Genomic DNA, 20283 nt, shown 5'->3' on the forward strand with positions numbered 1-20283 from the left:
AGAAAAAGCCAACATATTGCACAAAGATCAAAGGGAAAAAGAAACGTGTTTGGTCAATACTGGGCTTTTCTGAGCATTTCATGGGCTTGGGAGGCCCGTCCATCCATCCACACCACACTTCTTAACCATGCTATTCTAAACCGATGACAAGTCCAGCTTCAGCGCGGACGGGGCAGAGTGCGCGGATCCCACACAATCCCACAATCCCAGACCTCTCTGCCAACTCTCCTCTCTGGGAAGGAAGGAGGCGTTTCCTCTAGGGTGACTGAAAAATAAAGCAACCTCTTCAATCTCTTCCTCCAATAAGAAAGAAAAGTTAGTTCAAATAAGCAAAGACATAAATGCCTACCTAAAAGGGAAAAAGTGGGAATAGTGGAAAGGGAAGCTCTTTCCTTCCTTTTTAAATTTCCCGCACCCCTTTTCCTCCCCGCCTCCCCATGTCAGCTCCACTTCAAGCAGCAGCCCGGGAGACCCAGCGACCAGGACAAACACTGCAGGGCGGTTGGAGAAAGAATTATTTGGAAAGTAGGCGGGACTGGCTGAATGAATAACTCGGTGTCCGATTTTTCCTGCCTTCGGCGGCAGTTCCTCCTCCGCTTCGTTACTCAGTTGCATACGCGGCTGGGCTCTCGGCCCTCGATTGCTCCGGCCTATCACCCTGGGATGCCGCCTGCCGCCGCCACCACGGCCGCGGCTGCCGGGCTTGTGGGAGCCGCGGCAGAGCTGGAGCCTGAGCTGGAGCCACGGCAGGAGCAGTGGCCTGAGAGTTAGGGGGGCGGGCCGGCTCATTCCTGGGGTGGGTGCTGAGGACAGGCAGGCGAGAAACCGGGGTCACCGCCCTCCTCCAGGCTGAGGAAGCGGACACTCGGAGCCCCCGAGGCGGCGGCGGCGGCGGGAGCCGGTCAAAGGGGGCAGCCCCTGGCGGCGACGCCCCCCGCCCAGCCCTGCCCGGCCCCGCTCCATCCCCACCCCCGGCCGGATCCGACCGCGGGGGACGCCGACCCGGGCACCGAAAGGCGGCTCCGAGGGGGCAGGCAGGCGAGCCGCCCCTCCCGGGTCTTTCCACGTCCCCTCCCGGGAGGGACCCACACCTGAGCCCGGACCCACCCCCGCCCGGGGCCACGCTGGATCCGCCTCCCGGCCTGGGTCCCGCCCGCAGGCTGCAGGTGGGCTGCAGCTTCCGAGACGCGGGCAGTGGGCGCCGGGGAAGGAGGTGAGCCGCGTCCGCGCCGGCTGCCGCTCCGGTCCTTGCCCCCGCAGCTGCGCTCTCCTCCTCCCCTTCCCGCAGGCAGGGCGCGGATCCGCGCGCCCGCCCCGCCGCCGCCGCCTTGTCCCTCCGGGGCACCATGGAGCTCTCCCTGCCGTCCGGCGGAGCCGCGGAGGCGCTGTCCTGGCCGGAGATGTTCCCGGGACTGGAGTCCGACTCGCCGCTTCCTCCTGAGGAGCTGGAAGCCGTTGTCCCAGTCAGTGGCGCCGTGGCCGGTGGCATGTTGGATCGGATCCTCCTGGAGTCCGTGTGCCAGCAGCAGAGCTGGGTCCGGGTGTACGGTAAGGACGAAAGGCCGTCTTAGAGGCTAGTGTTTCTTGTCTTTGCTCAGGCTGAAACTCATTCCCTGGTCTCTGATCCGTTCTGAGTCCCCATCCATCCAGGGTCCGTTTTCCACATCCCTTTTTGTTATGGAGTGCATTCCTAACAAGTTTCTCCAGACTAGTACTGGGGGAGAGAGGTGTGACTCAGTATGATCTTTGGACCTTTTCAGGCACCTGCAGTAAGTTTAAGATGGAGTTGGACTATGCAGACTTAATTCTTAGGTGGTTACTTCAAGGGAAGTAGACAGTCTTCAAGAACACACCATGAAATCAAGTGAATGGGGTTTCATTTCTTTTTCTTGAATGAGACAAGGCTGGAAAGCAAGATATAATGAACAATCTTAGCAGAGGATACAATAATAAAATGAAAACCAAAATTTATTTGATGGAAACAGTCTAATTCTATAACCTCTTTATGAACCTCACTCTCTAAAGGCAGACACTTAGTCGAAGGGGTGTGGATTGTTTTAGATTGCACTATTGTTTCTGGTGCTCTTTGTAAAGTGACTGGGTTGCTACTCAGCAAGTTAAAAAGTGATGAACACACTAAAACTTTCCCTTTCTGCATTCCTAGTAACCACCTCTTTAATTAAAACTGAATGATGAGATTCTGTTAGGGTGAGTCTTGTGGCAGCATTAAAACCATGGTGCTTTGGAAAACCCATAGCCTGGCATTCAGAACTGAGCTGTGTCTTTCCAAAACACTGAACCGTCAACGTGTTTATCGCTTAGCTTACAGGAATACGAAAGACATTAGTAATGTGGCTGAGGAGAAGATGGCAAATTTGAAGCACCTGGTATCAGCACACTGTTAAGATGTTATCCTGAAGTCGTGCGCATCTAAGCCTGTAGTGATCAAGTACAATCCTTTTTTTTTTTTTTTTTTAATCCTTCTGAACAGGGTTTGTGTTTATGACTTTAATGTTGTCTTCCTGGATAGTTCAGTTAATTTCAAGACTTTAAGTCTATTACTATCAGAAAGATCATAGAACTGGGAATCCAGAGATCCAAGTTTTTGTCTCAGTTCTGCCCCTAAGTGGCTGTGTGATTTGGAGCATATCAGGTCACTTTTTTGACCTGGGATTCCTTATCTGTAAAATGAGTGGATTAAATGATCTCGTACTGGTCTTCTCAGTTCTAAAAATCCAGCAATTTTATTCTTAAGGATTTATGTATTAGCCCTTTGTATTTGGCTGGATGTTTTAAAATGTTTCTCGATGTTGTTTTAATTAACTGAAAGAATTAAAGCAAAGAGGTTGGAGATGATGCAAGGTCACCCAGTTCATTCTCAGCAGATTAAAACCTTTAGAGTCTGGCTTTCCACTCACCTGCTAATCCCACTTAGCCCATAGTGTATAACAAAGGTTGATGAGAATCTGAAAATGAGCTTGAATTAGGGTATATTGTAGTTATTCCCTTTTCCTATTTGCTCCTTCTTTCTGTCCTTAGATACTTGTTTTGCGTACTGTTTTTTATGTGAAGTTACAGATGGGACCTGTTACCGCAAGAATACATACATATGGTAATTCAGTATTTGAGTGTCCACAACTCTTCTGCCTGGATTTTCTAGACCTAGTGTTAACTGCGTTCTTTGCATGTAACTATGTGCTTGTTTTTGTAGTCTATTCCTAGGGCTAGGTTTGTGTGGTGTATGGCTGTGTTTCAGTATGTGTATATATAAGTGTGTGTTATATTCTTAAATATATATGTATATCCTCCCTCCCAGACACATACCTAATGTGCATTTCAGAGCCAGTTTGAAGACGTCCCACGGCATTGTGATTTTTTTTTTGTCTTCCCTATCAATTAACCATAAGTTGTTTTTATTTACTGTGTAGTACTGCTGCTTTCCTTCCTCTAAGGCAGCTCATCCTGGTTACTATTTTATTGTCTTTAGTTTGATGTAATAAATATTCCAAAACTATCTGCATGACTCCTGGCTTTTCTATGTCCTTAGCCGGTTTTTAAGTTGCTTGTTGTATAACTCACTGAAAAGCTTTGAAGTAAAAATAATGGAATGTGGAAGTTATTTTGAAAAAACAGTTCATTTTGGTTTCCTTATTTATTTGTTTGTTTTGTGTCCTCAAAATCCTCATTGTTTTGGGACATCAAGGTTCTTTTATGCAATTGAAAGAGACTTTGGTGAGTGTAGTCAAATGTTTTTAAAGAAATCCAGAAATTAGTCTAGAGTAGGCAACTGGGGGTTGAGGACTGAGTTTTCATTCTGCCTTTGCCACAAATTATTGTCTAACTTTGGGCAAGTAATTTTAAGTCTGTGGATGTAGGTTTTTACATAAAATGTGCAATCTGGAGTAATTGGTATCTATGGTACATTTTAACTTTGGAGTTGTCTGATTCTATGGCCTGCCCTATTATTTTACCTACGACTTGGCCTCCCAATTCCAGCTTGACTCTTGGGGGGCTGGCCTCAGGCAAGGCTTTAGTGCGTTTAAATCATGGCTGTTGGGATTCTGGGGAGCGCTTTTTTATCAAGAGGTCCATCAACCCAGTTTAGAAACAGGGACTGTTGAGGGTAGACGTATATTTATTTGGAATGTTTTCACAAGATAGGAAGGTGGGGACGGGAATCGCAGAGCTAACTCATTCAGTTTTGAGACCTAACCTAAAATAGCCAGGGGACTTTTAAAGATAGGGTGCAAAACAAGGAGCTGTATTAAGTACTGCTGGCTTCTGGCTGTGGTTCACATCTTCTGCAATGTACTTCTGTTGGAAATCAGTATGCAGACAAACAGCCACAAGAACAGAAGTTACTCCTCCCTGCAAAAATCTTAACAGAAACTTTTATAAATAATATTTTATTAATTTGCCTCACAAAGTTTGAAGACTGGGCACTGTTTTGAGTTTGCTCGTGATAGGCCGGGCTCTTGAGTGGATAATACCTATCTCCAGATTTTGTGTATTGTCATGATTGGAAACTCTTTTGGAATATGTTCAGAGCTTTGTAATAGGTGGATCTATATTTAGAACACAAACAAATGCACATCTTGGAGACACAGCTAGAAGAAAATACATAGGCTGTGCTATCCTTTATTTTAATTTTAAACTATTTCATTTGTTTTATTCCAGTATTGTAAGTTGTGTCTGTGTCCATCAAGACTGTAACATTTTTGACACCAGGGATTCAGTCTGTCTTGTTTATCTTTGTATCCCTATCTTGCCACTCCCTTCATTGTCACTGTGTCTAGCAGATGGATACCTTGCTCTTGGTAAGTCAGTGTCTGTTGAATGTTGATCCATCTGTCCTTTGACCATGCAGTTCTCAACCTGACTGGCTGTATGGGTGGTAGAGTAGCTTAAACAAAGGCATGCCACAAACAGCTAAATATGGATGCAGAAGCCAAGAGCATCAAATGCAGAACATTTTTCAGATATTTATAGCCTCAAAGCGAAGTCAATTGGCTGAAAAAGCTCAGCAGCCCAGCAAAAGGAAACGGGAGCGAGGAAGCCAGGCTCACTGTCTGTGCTTTCTGGTAAACAATGAGAACATTAAAATTAACTACTTTACCATGAATGGATGGTGAGTGTAGGACACTACTGGGGGGAAATGTAAGATACCGGTCTTACACAATGTAAGTGCCTGCATTGGAGCCCTGAACCCATCAGCACAACAGGTCTGCAAGTGTATGCACAGATATGCTCTTTGATAGCTAGAGGGGAAATACAGTTCTCACAAAAAAGCAATCACCAAGACATTATTCTGTTTTGAATTTTAATAGTATGAGCAAACCTTATCTAAAATATTCATTTAATAAAATAAATAACATCAATGTGATTGCCTACCATTAAGCTAATATATGGCTTCTTGTTTTTTGAGGATTGATAGGAACCTGCTGGAAAATTTCTAAAGGCTGGTACTGTTTCAGCAAGCAGAATAAAAAGGGAATTTATTATCCTGCATCAGATACCATATAATTCTAGAAATATGGCAGTGGGAATTTGGTAAGAATTTCTTATAAACTGGATATGAGTTGATGGGGGCAGAAATCTTACCTGGTTGTAGTAAATAATATTGCTTGTGCCTCACCAATTAAAACAAAGGATAAAGTATATTTTATTGCATTTTTAGGAATATGTCCCTGTGTGTGCTTAATATATGGCTACCAGTAACAAGTCGAGGAAGTTGTTTCATTTTGGTCTTGTATGAGTTGGTTGTGACTAACTCACTAGTCTTATACATAATGTTCTTAACATAATTAACTTTGAATATTCTTAGCAAATAACTCATTCTTACACATCTTAAATATGCACCCCATGACTCCTGTTTTGTATTAATATGTAGGTAAATGAAATTGCTCAACCAAGACTTAAAGTTGTACGTGCTTTAGCTAATTGATTACCAGAAGAAAATCAGTGAATATGTACTCAGTACATCCCCAAATATGCTCATGTTACTTAACTGTTTTAATTTTCTCAGATACTATCAATTGAACTTTTACAAATAAGTGTTAATGTTTTAGGAATTCTTGGGATCTCAAGCTTGAGTTCAGTACTTAGGATGGGTCATTGACTTTGAGTGTTGACACATTAATTTCCCATGATCTCCAGTACATTTTATACGTAGTAGGAGGCGACAGTTCTCCACTGAAATTAGAACTTCCAAGAAGGCCCAGGCATGTACTATTTATTTTAAATTATATTGATTTCAAACGTCCCCCTTTTTTCATCCTTTGAGAGAAAAGTTGTATATCTCACTTAATGTATGTGTTCTACAAATGTCACAGATAGTGGACTGTTTCCTTTACAACATCTTAGTATTCTTCTATACTCCGGTCATTTTGGTTTATTGCTATTTCATTTGCAAAGAATAAAGCTATTTTTAAAGAATGTAAACGATACAACCACCGTCTCTTTTCCAAAACCATTTGGAGTGTTTCAGAATTCAAAACTTTTGATTTTGGAAAATATGGTGTGTATACAGTGACATAGACCCCCTAGTGGTGCCTGGAGTGACATCCAGGAATCAGTCATGTTAATATTTCTGCAATTAAACAAATGGACGTTCACATTAAATATGGTATAAGACTATAAATAGCATGATATCAGTGCAGGTCAGATTTTACTGCTAGATAAGTTATATAAAGGGATTTTTAGAGCCTTTTGGACTTAGGAATTGCATATATGGAACTGAGGATCTGCTCAAATTCTCTGACATAAATAATACGAAATTCTAGAATGCTCCTGTTTATGAGACTAGTTTATAAGGATTGCCTTTATCTTTTTCAGATAATAAAATTCAGTGCATAAACTTTAAAAAAATGATGTGCAGTGTCCTATTATGTTGAATGAAATACAGTTCTCTGATTTGCTAAGGAAAAGAAAAGAGATTCACATGACAAAGTAGGCTTTACTGAGATTACTGAGGAAATGTTGGCAAGGCAGTAGTTTCTAATGCTTTGTTTCATTAGAAAGAAGGATGAGGTAAGTTGAAGCGGAGGGTTTATGTAATTGTTCTTAGCAGTTGCTCTCTTTAGTAGCGCACAGTGATTTGATCACCTTTTAAGTAGGTGAACCACAAAAAAGCATTCAACTAATGACTGAGTTAATCCAGAAAAAATTCAGCTGTCGGCTCTCTTGTCCTTCCCTGTTGAAGTAACTTGTAAGTAACTAGAGAGGTGTTTGGTCTTGTTAACCAGGAGGAGGAGTTGCCCATGTGCTGAGGGCATTCCTGAAACTGTTTCACCCCGCCCTGGCAGAGGGATAATTGCTCTCTGATGTTTGTAAAAACACGCTTCGGAAGTTCGCTTTGTGGCTCAGTGGTCAATGAACCCGACTAGGATCCATGAGGATGCAGTTTCGATCCCGGCCTCGCTCAGTGGGTTAAGGATCAGGTGTTGCGGTGAGCTGTGGCATAGATCGCAGATGTGGCTTGGATCCTGTGTTGCTGTGGCTGTGGTGTAGGCCGGCAGCTGCAACTCCGATTTGACTCCTAGCCTGGGAACCTCCATATGCCCCGAGTATGGCCCTAAAAAGCAAACAAACAAACAAAACACCTTTCCTCCCAAAGGCTATCAAGTGCTCCTCAAGACTTGCTGGTGGAGAATCTTTTACAAGTTTAATGTAGCTGGCCTCCTGGTGGGAAGGCAGCCAGCCATCAAGAAGCACATGGTATTTAAATGGTAGGGGTGAAAAAAGACGTCCTGAGACTCAGTGCAGTGGTGTTAGTGGGTATACTGTAAACAAAATAAATAAAAATTGAGCTCTTGAAAGCGAGACAGAATTTCATTTGCTGGTCTGTGACATAGAAGTTATCTCCTTATCGCCACTAGCGGGGTTCAGATGTTTGGAGTCTTGAGTTTTACCTTCCCTGACCAAGTGTTGGTTGCATTAATTAGTTATCTGCAGCTGCTTTGCTCATAAGGGCCCAGTTTAGATCCTGATTGCATTCTTATACCTCCATAAATTGTCTTCAACATGAGGGTAAGTTCTGTTCACATTGTGTCATTTTTCAGTAGGTTTTCTGAAAATAACCCCCCCCTCTCCTGAGTCTGAGAGATTGGTAATGCTTGCAGATAGTGTTTAGAGGAGTGAAAATTTAGAGAGGAAACATTTTAACCTACGGTAAGAAAACAAAATTCAGAAGAAAAGTGTGAAAAAGTTAAAAAGCAACTTTAAATTTGATAGTCTTAAATGTTTTTCAAAATAAGCCCTTTACGTTTCCTCATTAAGGAAACTGGCCGAGGAAATTTAGCTTATTCCCAAAGTTGGAGACAAATTCCGGTTTGTCAGGATTAGAACTCTTAACCTTAGATTCCATAGCCTCCTGTTTTAGCTTCTAGATCTTACTGCTATTCCTTGGGGAGATGGCCTTTCAAAGCTGAAGGTCAGTGAGAAATACCAGATTGTTCGTTTCACAGTCTTTAAGGGAAATGCTGGAAGTACCATTACCTAGGTAACAGAAAACAAAAATGGTCAAAACATCCAGAAAGTAGGAGGATGAGAATAATCTCGAAGTGATCCTTAAGAGGTAGACTAGAGGACAGAGTAGGTCTTTTTAAATCCATGTTTTCCTAAATTCTTTATCCATAAATTCTTTATTCTGTGGTTGGAGTGATATTTTAAGGACATTTGAACATTTCATTTATGATCGTTAGAACCCTGGATAATACCTGATAACTTTCTAACTTGCCTTTAATTTCTAACCTCTCTGATTCATATCGTTAAGAATTGAATACTTTTTTCCTAATTATGAATATAATCCATACTTAATGTAAAGAATTTGAATTAAAGGAAAAGCCAAAGAAGATTAAAATCACCTATAATTCCACCTCTCAGAGACAGTTCTTTTTCAAATATATTTTATTCCAGTCTTTTCGGAGTACGAATGTACTTGTTTGTACATATTTGGTTTGATGCTGCATGTTTTCTATCCTGCCTTTTTCCTAACAGTGTTGTTTTTTGATTTTGCTTTACCATGCCAGTGGCGTGCCAAGTGCTTGGGTCAGGGATCGAACCCACATCACAGCAGTGACCCAAGCTGCTGCAGTAACAGTGCCAGATCCTTAACTGCTAGGCTACCAGGGAACTCTTAACAGTATGTTTTCTTATGTTTTTGAAAATGTTAAAAAAAAAACCTTTAAACTATACTTTTATTTTTAAATTTAATTTAAAAATAGATAACACATTTCCTTCTTTCAAAATTGAGAAGATATAAAAGGATATGCTTTGAGGTCTCTCTCACCCCCCACCCCTTACCACTTCACTTGCCATCTGGTAGTCAGTCATTGCCCCCTCCATAAATCAGTACATGTTTGAGATTCCTGTGTATCCTTCCTTTCTTATTCCATGCATCTAGAAGCAAATAGATAATTTAGACAGATAAACTCTGCCAAGAATGGGGTCCAGGAAATTTAGTTTAAAGAAATGCAGGGTCATGTTTTTTTCTGAGGCTAAAGAAAGGACTGGAGCAAGCCCATAGAGGAAGTTGGTTGGGCATTCTGGGATTCTGGAGCAGGTTGTTCCTTTGCATCTGAATTGATAGTATTGTAGTTTTCATTGTGTATATGTTTTTTTTCTCCTTTTTTACAGAAAGATAACCCATTATAGGAATTGAACTTATCCTTGTGTTATTCCTCCCTCACATCCCCCCTCCATATACACTCGTTAATAATATATGTTGGATATATTTTCAGTCCATTTGTAAAGTAGTTCCTCATTCTTTTTATGGCTGCCTAATGCCTGGATGAATCATAATTTAACAGCCCCCAAAGTTTTTCTGGTATAAGTAATAGTGCAGTGAATAATTTTGCTCTTGTATCAGTGTATCTGTAAGAAAAATTCATAGACTTGCTAGGTCAAAGATAGGGTGTATTTGTAATTTTGAAACATACTCCCAAATTGCTCTTCTTAGGTGTTACACCTATTTACATTTCTTCAGCAATGTATGAGAGTGCCCATCTCCCCATACACAGGGAATTATTAAAAAATTTTTAATGTGACAATTTAAAGGTAAAAAGTAGTCATAGTTTCAATTTTAACTTTTCTTGTTTCTTACATTGAATGTCTTATAGAGCCATTTAAATATGTCCTTTTCTTTGACTGTGCATATCTTTCGCCTATTTTTATTGGGTTGTTAGATATTTTCTTAGTGATTTGTGGGAACTCTTAGGAGATTAGGTAAAGAGCCCTTTGTCTGCCATGAGTTGGCAGTATTTCCTTTTTCTTTCTTTTTTTTGGAGGGGCTGTGCCCATGACATGTGGAAGTTCCAGGGTCAGAGATCAAACCTGTGCCACAGCACTGACAACATGGGATGCACAAACCACTGCACCACAAGGGAATTCCTCCTGGTATTTTCATTAGTCTTTTTTTTTTTTTTCTTTTCCTCTGTGAGGAAATTATTTTTATGCAGTTGAGTGTATTAGTTTTTTATGGCTTTTTAATTTTTTTTGTCATAGTTAGAAGGGCCTTTCCTATTCTTTTTTTTTCTTTTTTTAGGGCCATAACCGTGGCATATGGAGATTCCCATGCTAGGGGTTGAGTTGGAGCTATAGCTGCTGGCCTGTGCCACAGCAGCTTGGGTCCAAGCCACGTCTGTGACCTACATCACAGCTCATGGCAATCCCGGATCCTTAACCTACTGAGTGAGGCCGGGGATGGAACCTGCAACTTCATGGTTACTAGTCGGATTCATTTCCGCTGCTCCACAACGGGAACTCCAACTTTCCTATTCTGATGTTATCAGATAACTCTCATGGTTTGTCTAGTACCTCTTTGTTTTCATTTTTACACTTAAATCTTTGATCCATTTGGAATTCACCTGGAGTAAGTTATGAGATACTGATACAATTTCATTTTTAGAAGGATGGCTTTCCACTTGTCCTAACACTGGAATTTGTTGACTAATTCATTTTTTTCCCCACTGATTTAAGATGACTCCTTTATCTCTTACTAGGTTCCCATTTAGTTTATTTCAAGATTTACTATTATGTTATATTAATCTGTCCATATTCATATGCCAATATCACACTTCTTTATAACTGAGGCTTATAATATGAAAATATAATTTTTTTTGTTTTTAGAGCTACATGTGTAGCAAATGGAAGTTCCCAGGCTGGGGGTCGAATCACAGCTGCAGCTGCTAGCCTACACCACAGCAATGTCAGATCCAAGCTGTGTCTGCTAGTTACACCACAGCTCATGTCAACGCTGGATCCTTAACCCACTGAGTGAGGCCAGGGATTGAACCTGTATCCTCATGATTACTAGTCGGGCTTGTTACTGCTGAGGCACAGTGGAAACTCCTGAAAATATAATTTGTTTTGTTATTTATTTATTTATTAATACTTAATGAATTTTATTACATTTATAGGTGTACCACAGTAGTCACAACCAAATTTTATAGCATGTCCATCCCAAACCCTCAGTGCATCCCCCTACCCCCCAACCTGTCTCCTTTGGAAACCATAAGTTTTTCAAAGTCTGTGCCTCAGTATCTGTTCTGCAAAGAAGTTCATTGTGTCCTTTTTTTAGGTTCCACATGTCAGTGATAGCCTTTGATGTTGGTGTCTCATTGTCTGACTGACTTCACTCAGCATGATAATTTCTAGGTCCATTCATCCATGTTGCTAAAAATGCCAGTATTTGTTCCTTTTAATGGCTGAGTAATATTACATTGTGTATATGTACCACTTCTTGATCCACTCCTCTGTTGACGGGCATTTAGGTTGTTTCCATGTCTTGGCTATTGCAAATAGTGCTGCAATGAATATTGGAGTACATGTGTCTTTTCAAGTCATGGTTTTCTCTGGATAGATGCCCAGGAGTGGGATTGCTGGATCAAAGGGTAGTTCTATGTTTAGTTTTCTGAGGAATCTCCATACTTTTTTCCACAGTGGTTGCACCAATTTACAATCCCACCAACAGTGTACTAGGGTTCCTTTATCTCCACACCCTCTCCAGCACTTATTGTTTGTAGTCCTTTTGATGATGGCCATTGGCGTAAGGTGGTACCTCATAGTGATTTTGATTTGCATTTCTCTAATAATGAGTGATGTTGAACATCTTTTCATGTGTTTTTTGGCCATCCATATGTCTTCTTTGTAGAAATGTTTCTTTAGATCTTCTGCCCATTTTTTGATGGGGTTGTTTGTTTTTTTTGGTATTGAGCTGTAGGAAGTGTTTATAAATTTTGGAGATGAATCCCTTGTCAATTGATTCATTTGCAAAGATTTTCTCCCATTCTGTGGGTTGTCTTTTCATTTTGTTTAGGGTTTCCTTTGCTGTGTAGAAACTTAAGTTTGATTAAGTCCCATTTGTTTGTTTTTACTGTCATTAGTCTAAGAGGCAGATCTGAGAAGATGTTGCTGTCATTTATGTCAGAGAGTGTTTGGCCTCTGTTTTCCTCTAGGAGTTTTATAGTGTCTGGTCTTATATCTAGGTCTTTAATCCATTTGGAGTTTATTTTTGTGTATGGTGTTAGGGGGTGTTCTAATTTCATTCTTTCACATGTGGCTGTCCAGTTTTCCCAGCACCACTTATTAAACAGGCTGTCTTTTCTCCATTGTATATTCTTGCCTCCTTTGTTATAGATTAGTTGGCTATAGGTGCGTGGGTGGAATTCTGGGCTTTCTATCCTGTTCCACTGATCTATATTTCTGTACTGTGCCAGTACCATATGGTTTTGATGAGTGTTGCTTTGTAGTATAGTCTGAAGTCTGCGAGCCTGATTCCTCCAGCTCCATTTTTCTTTTTCAGGATATCTTTGGCTCTTCTGGGTCTTTTGTGCTTCCAAAGAAACTTGAAAATATTTTGTTCGAGTTTTGTGAAAAATGTCCTTGGTAATTTGATAGGAATTGCATTGAATCTGTAGATTGCCTTAGGTAGTATAGTCATTTTGATAATATTGACTCTTCCAATCCAAGAGTATGGTATGTCTTTCCATTTGTTTGTATCATCTTTATTTCTTTCATCAGTGTCTTATAGTTTTCAGAGTGCAGGTCTTTTGTCTCTTTAGGTAGGTTTATTCCTAAATATTTTATTCTTTTGGATGCGATGGTAAACGGAATTGCTTCCCTAATTTCTCTTTCTGGTCTTTCATTGTTAGTATATAGAGATGCCATCGATTTCTGTGTATTAATTTTGTATCCTGTGACTTTGCCAAATTCATGGATGAGCTCTAACAGTTTTCTGGTAGAGTCCTTAGGATTGTCTAGGTATAGTATCATGTCATCTGCAAGTAGTGATAGTTTTACTTCTTCCTTTCCAATTTGGATTCCTTTTATTTCTTTAACTTCTTTGATTGCTGTGGTTAGGACTTCCAAAACTGTGTTGAAGAGTAGTGGCCAGAGCGGACATCCTTGTCTTGTTCCTGTTCTCAGCAGGAATTCTTTGAGCTTTTCACCATTGAGAATGATGTTAGCTCTGGGTTTGTCATATTATTATGTAGAGGGAGGTTCCTGCTGAAGGGTTTTTATCAGAAATGGGTGTTGGATTTTGTCAGAGGCTTTTTCTGCATCTATTGAGAGGATCTGAAAATATAATTTGTTAATGACTAATTTAACATAACTTATTTAACCATTACCCTATTTTAGACATTATTATTTTAAAAAAAATTTTATATTAGTAGTATACACATTCTCTTTGTACACAAGTCTTTGAATTGAACTTTTGACTCTTTCCTTAGGCTGAATTCCTAGAAGAGTATGATTTTAAAGGCCTGAGACTTAGTGCCAAATTTCTGTGACCTTCCTGGAAAGCAATTCCTGCCACAAGTTATGAAAATTTGGCTCATAATTTTAAGTCCTACTTCTATATGGTTACTTTCGACCTATTGAAGTATGTCTGCATAGATTCCATGTAGTGCCTTAAACATTATTTAGCACCTGTTACATGTACTCAGGGTTCTAGTGTTTATAAAAGTGACCTTCAAAACTGAGCCCCCCCCCCCCAGTGGTACTTCTTTTGATTAATGGCATATTTTCTAAGTCAGTGAGAGAAGGGTATGAGTGTAGAGTCAAAGCAGTTTGGGGAGTTCCCGTCGTGGCGCAGTGGTTAACGAATCCGACTAGGAACCATGAGGTTGCGGGTTCGGTCCCTGCCCTTGCTCAGTGGGTTAACGATCCGGCGTTGCCGTTAGCTGTGGTGTGGGTTGCAGACGCGGCTCGGATCCCGTGTTGCTGCGGCTCTGGCGTGGGCCGGTGGCTACAGCTCCGATTCAACCCCTAGCCTGGGAACCTCCATATGCCGCGGGAGCGGCCCAAGAAATAGCAACAACAACAAAAAGACAAAAGACAAAAAAAAAAAAAAAAAAAAGCAGTTTGGTCTGCTAAAGTTCAGATCTATGCCCATGGCCTTATTTGTACTGTGTTAGACTTTCCAACTGAAATAACCTGACACAGGTACATAATGTGTTAGATTTTCTAAGAAGAACATAGTTGGTACTCCTGCATTTGTGTCCTCCTCCTCCTCTTAGTTTCTCATTAAGAAGGAATGATCTGTGATTTGAATATCGGTCTTTTGGTTTTAGCTACACGAACAACTGAGGCGTGTATTTAATGTAGCGCTCTGTTAATGTCAAGTTTTTAGCATAGGATTAATTTAGGTATGTCCTGGGGAAGTTTATAATGTCAAACAGAGCCAAATTCGAGGAATGACAACAAGAACTAACATTTAAGACAGAAGTAGTTTAAATTTTCTTCTGGAAAAAAGGACAGCAGTAGGAGTGGGATTGAAAAGGCATAGTTTATATAGACCATTAACCAGTTAATCAGATTTTCTTTTCTATTTTTAAAGGATTTTATATTTTTAGAGCAGATTGAATTTCACAGCAAAATATAAGGGCGATAACAGAGATTTCCCATATATCCCCTCTTCCCCCACAGGAATAGCCTCTCCTGTTATCAACATTCCGGACCAAAGCGTCATATTTATTACAATTGATGAACTACGTTAAGAGGTTATTTTCACCCAGAGTCTGCATTAGGGTTTACCCTTCATTTGTATATTCTGTGGGTTTGGATAAATGTTTAATGACATGTATCCACCATTACGGTATCATATACAGTATTTTCACTGCCCTAAAAATCTGTGCTCTATCTTTTCATCTCTCTGTACCCCATACCCGCTAACTCCTGGCAACCACTGATCTTTTTATTGCCTCCATAGTTTTGCCTTTTCCAGAACGCTCTATAGTTGGAGTTATACCCAAATTTTCTTTGATCTGTTATCTGTTTGCTTAGCATGGAATAGGAGCAAACTTAGGAAAAAAGTAGTTTAACTTTTAATAATGATATAGAGCAGTTTGAGAGTGAAATAAGGTATCCTCTATCCAGTTAATCTTGTGGAAGTTTGTAGGGAATTTTGTTTGATTTAAATTTGGGCAGGATATAATATTTAAGTACCTTGCTCCCATTATTTCCTCAGGCTTGACTCTGTATAATTTTCTGTGTATTTGTAAGTTTCAAGACTACCCCTGAATGAAGAAGCCTGCGGCCTTTCTAGTACATTGTTCCTGTTTTGAAATGTGCCAGTTTTGCCCAGTGGTTGGTGATTAGCCCATATCAATGAACAGACCTTGAAAAAGGCGCCTGGGAAGTTCCCATAGTGGCTCAGTGCGTTACGAACCCGACTAGTATCTATGAGGATGCTGGTTTGATACCTGGCTTCGCTGAGTGGGTTAAGGATCTGACATTGCCATGAGCTGTGGTATATGTTGCAGACATGGCTTGGATCTGGTGTTGCTGTGGCTGTGGCATAGGCTGGCGGCTGGCAGCTGCCAGCTTCTATTAGACCCCTAGCCTGGGGACTTCCAAATGTCTCAAGAGTGGCCTTAAAAAAGAAAGAAAGAAAGAAAGAAAGAAACAAAGAAAAAGAGGAGTTCCCGTCGTGGCACAGCAGAAACGAATCTGACTAGGAACCATGGGGTTGCGGGTTCGATCCCTGGCCTCACTCAGTGAGTTGGGGATCCAGTGTTGCTGTGAGCTGTGGTGTAGGTCACAGACGTGGCTTGGATCTGGCGTTGCTGTGGCTGTGGTGTAGGCCGGCAGCAACAGCTCTGATTCGACCCCTAGCCTGGGAACCTCCATATTGCTGTGGGTGCGGCCCTAGAAAAGGCAAAAAGACAAAAAAAAAAAAAAAAAAAGAAAAGAAAAAGATGCCCAGTACAGTAGTTATCAACTAATAGAAGATATGGTTCAAATATAAAAAATGACTCTACTTGTAGATATTCTGGCTTCAAAAAGATTTTGTAGTGGTTTTCATTTTTACAGAAATATGCTAATTTTTGAATCTTGTTTGATAATATGATGAAGAAACAGCAGTATCGTATGTGGTGATTCCTATTGAGGTAAAAAGATACTCGAGAAGCTTTGATATGGTGGTATCTCTTACTGTTTTGTTCAGGTCAGGAAGTCCTAGGTCATTCTTTTTTTAAGCACCCTCGCAATCAGTTTAAGAGGAAATTTTTACTTATTTGCACTTTGGGTTGGAACCTGAGTTCCAATCCAGTACTTTTTCAGGGAAAAATTACCCTTTCACTATTATCCAGGTTTATAGTTGCTGTTTCTAGTTTAGTGTATTTGTGTTAAAGTAGATCACAAGCTGTTTAAAGAAGCATTTTTATGCTTTTCTAAGTTGTCTTAACATTGAGTAGTGTGTCTTATTCTAGCTTCCCTGCCTCTCTTGGGGCTATGTAGATAAGAATGGACATTGAGTTCTTCTCTGGTGAATTGAAGAAATATAAGCTAGGATGCGAGGGAGAGAGAGTGACCAATACATTCTTCTTTCTTTTTATATGGCCATTCCTGCAGCATATGGAGGTTCCCGGGCCAGGCATTGAATCCCAGCTGCAGCTGTGACCTATGCTGCATCTACGGCAAGGCTGGATCCTTTAATCTCCTGTGCCAGGCTGGGGATTGAACCCGTGCATCTTCAGTGACCTGAGCCGCTGCAATTGGATTCTTAATCTGCTGTGTTGCAGCGGGAACTCCCTAATACATTCTTTTGCATTCATTTTTTCCCTCTTATTGTGGTGGAATATATGTATATTTATATACTCCAAATTTCACTTTAACCATTTGTAAATGTTCAACTCAGTGACATTACATACATTCACAGTGCTGTGTAACCCTCACCACTATCTATACCCACTTTAGAGAAACTGCCAAACTTTTTCACATCTGAACCTTTTTACATTGCTACCAGCAATGTACTAGGGTTCTAGTATCTCCACATCCTTGTCTACTCTTTCTACCTTCCATTCTTTATTAAAGCCAGCTTAGTCAGTGTGAAGTGATGTCCCATTGTAGTTTTGATTTTCATTTCCCTCATGTAATTATTTGCTGTTTGTATATTTTCTTTTTTTACATTTTATTAAAATATTGTTGATTTACAATGTACCAACTTCTGTACAGCAAAATGACCCATGCATATATATATACACACACTTTCTTATATATATAGCATATATATTATCATATATATACATCTTATATTATCTTCCCTCATGATCTATCCCAGTAGACTGGATATAGTTCCCTATGCTATGCAGTAGGACCTCATTGCTTATCCATTCTAAATGTAATAGTTTGCATCTACTAATCCCAAACTCTCAGTCCATCCCACTCCTTCCCCATCCCCCTTGGCAACTACAAGCCTATTCTCTATGTCTGTGAGTCTGTTTCTGTTCTGTTGATAGGTTCCTTTGTGCCATATTTTAGATTCCACATACAAGTGATATCATACGGTATTTTTCCTTCTCTTTCTGACTTCACTTAGTATAAGAATCTCTAGTTTCATCCATGTTGCTGCAAATGACATTATTTCATTCTTTTTTATGCCTGAGTAGTATTCCATTGTATGTATGTACCACATCTTCATTCATTCATCTGTCAATGGACACTTAGGTTGCTTCCATATCTTGACTATTGTGAATAGTGCTGCTATGAACATAGGGGTGCATGTATCTTTTTGAATTATAGTTTTTTCAGGATATATGTCCAGGAGTGGGATTGATGGATCATATGTTAGTTCTTTACTTATTTTTCTGAGGAACCTCCATACTGTTTTCCATAGTGGTTATACCAGCAGTGTAGAAGGATTCTCTTTTCTCCACACCCTTTCCAGTGTTTGTTATTCTGACTGGTTTGAGCTGGTACATCATGGTAGTTTTGATTTGTACTTCTCTAATAATTAGTGATGTTGCACATCTTTTCATGAGCTTACCGGCCATCCATGTGTCTTCTTTGGAGAAATGTCTCTTTAGGTCTTCTGGCCATTTTTCAGTTGTATTTGTGTGTGTGTGTGTGTGTGTGTGTGTGTGTGTGTGTGTGATTGATTTGTATGAATTTGTTTATTTTGGAGATTAAACTCTTGTCCGTTACATCATTTGCACTATTTTCTCTTGTAGGTTGTCTTTTCTTTCTTTCTTTTTTTTTGTTTCCTTTGCTGTGCAAAAGCTTGTAAGTTTGATTAGGTTCCATTTGTTTATTTTTGTTATTTCTTTTGCCTTGGGAGACTGACCTAATAAAACATTCGTATGGTTTATGTCAGAGAATGTTTTGCCTACGTTTTCTTCTAGGAGTTTTGTGGTATCTTATGTTTAAGTGTTAGTTTATTTTTGTACATGGTGTGAGGGTGTGTTCTGACTTCCTTGATTTACATGCAGCTGTCCAGTTTTGCCAGCACAGTGGTGAAGAGACTTTTTCCCATTTTACATTCTTGCCTCCTTTGTTGAAGATTAATTGACCATGGGTATCTGGGTTTATTTCTGGGCTCTCTATTCTGTTTCACTGATGCATATGTCTGGTTTTTTTTTTTTTTTTTTTTACCAGTACCACACTCTTTTGATTACTGTAGCTTTGTCATATTATCTGAAGTCTGGGAGAGTTAATGCCTGAGGATTGCTTTGGCAGTTCTGGGTCATTTATGGTTACATATAAATTTTTGGATGATTTGTTGTAGTTCTGTGAAAAATATCATGGATAATTTGAAAGAGATAACACTAAGTCTTTAGATTGCTTTGGGTAGTGTGACCATTTTAACAATATTAATTCTTCTAATCCAGGAGCATGGGACATCTTTGCATTTCTTTGATTCCTCTTTAATTTCCTTTATTAATGTATTATAGTTCTCAGTGTATAAGTCTTTTATCTCTTTAGTCAGTTTTATTCCTGGGTATTTAATTTTTGGGGGTGCAGTTTGAGGAGGTATTGCTTTTTTTATATTCCTTTTCTAATATTTCATTGTTAGTATTACAGAAAAGCATCTGGTTTCCGAATGTTACATTTGTGTATTTTCTTTGGAGACAGTTTATTCAGGGCCTTTTATTTTAGTGCCTAGTAGATATATTGGTACTTTTCAAATTATTAGTGACAAATATTAATTATCCTATACAGTAATCTTAACTCTAGTAACAGTGACAATCGTTAGCATAATTATAACAACAACAATAATGTAAAACTTTTTAGGTACTTACTGTGAGGAGAGTTCTAGTTGCTTTATGCCTGTTAATTTATTTAATCTTCATAACTACCCTGTGAGGTAAATGCTGTTATTATCTTCATTTTACAGATGAGGAATCAGAGTAGAGATGTAAAGTAATTTGGCCAAGATTATATAGCATGTAAGTGGGTAGTGTGAGATTTAAACTCAGGCAGTTTACTCTCCAGTCTGTAACTACTATATAATTTGGCTTCTCATAGGTAACCACTTTAAACTGTTATATAAAAGCACTCACTGTGATATTTGTTAATTTGAACTTTGAATCTGTAGTTTACCTATGTGTCCTATATAGTACCATAACTATAAAATAATGACATTTGATGTGCTGGATATGCTTTGGATATCATGTTTGGATGACATGTTTTGTAGAGTTGTCCAAGTTTTATTAGCTATAGACAACATCAGAAAGCTGTATGTGAGTGAGTGAGTGGCGTGAATATTTCTATATTCTAAAAAGTTTACACAAAATCTTTTAGCTATCTAAAATTTATGTATTTTTAAAAGGAGTAACACAAAATATAAAAATAGATTTCTTTCCTATAAACGCATGCCTTTCTAAGCCTGTTATTTGTGTTTGACCAAGCCAGTGAGAATAATGAAATTTAAGAAGTCACACAATCATGAGAACCATGAATTGTATTCATCGGGAGCACAGCTTTATTTATTCCAGGATTTAGTGGCTCTTCCCTTTGTTATCAGAAATTCTAAAAAGAACTCACTTTCATAGAGCCAGGTAA

General features: G+C 39.7%; 1 protein-coding gene across 4 annotated transcripts in view; it reads left to right on the top strand.

The window, feature by feature from the left end:
* The window catches only part of RASAL2 (RAS protein activator like 2), a 388515-nt gene continuing 368888 nt past the window's right edge, over positions 657 to 20283 (top strand). For 2 of the 4 annotated variants that reach the window (XM_021063720.1, XM_021063713.1), the window contains exon 1: positions 657 to 1548. Coding sequence is in view for 2 of the 4 variants with exons in the window: in XM_021063721.1 (XP_020919380.1) it covers positions 1347 to 1548 (202 nt within the window). In the remaining 2 variants the exon portion in view is untranslated. The remainder of the gene's footprint in view (positions 1549 to 20283) is intronic. The other 2 variants (XM_021063721.1, XM_021063722.1) reach the window with 1 other exon arrangement.

Source organism: Sus scrofa, chromosome 9 (genome assembly GCF_000003025.6).
Source record: "Sus scrofa isolate TJ Tabasco breed Duroc chromosome 9, Sscrofa11.1, whole genome shotgun sequence".
Taxonomy (NCBI): Eukaryota; Metazoa; Chordata; class Mammalia; order Artiodactyla; family Suidae; genus Sus; species Sus scrofa.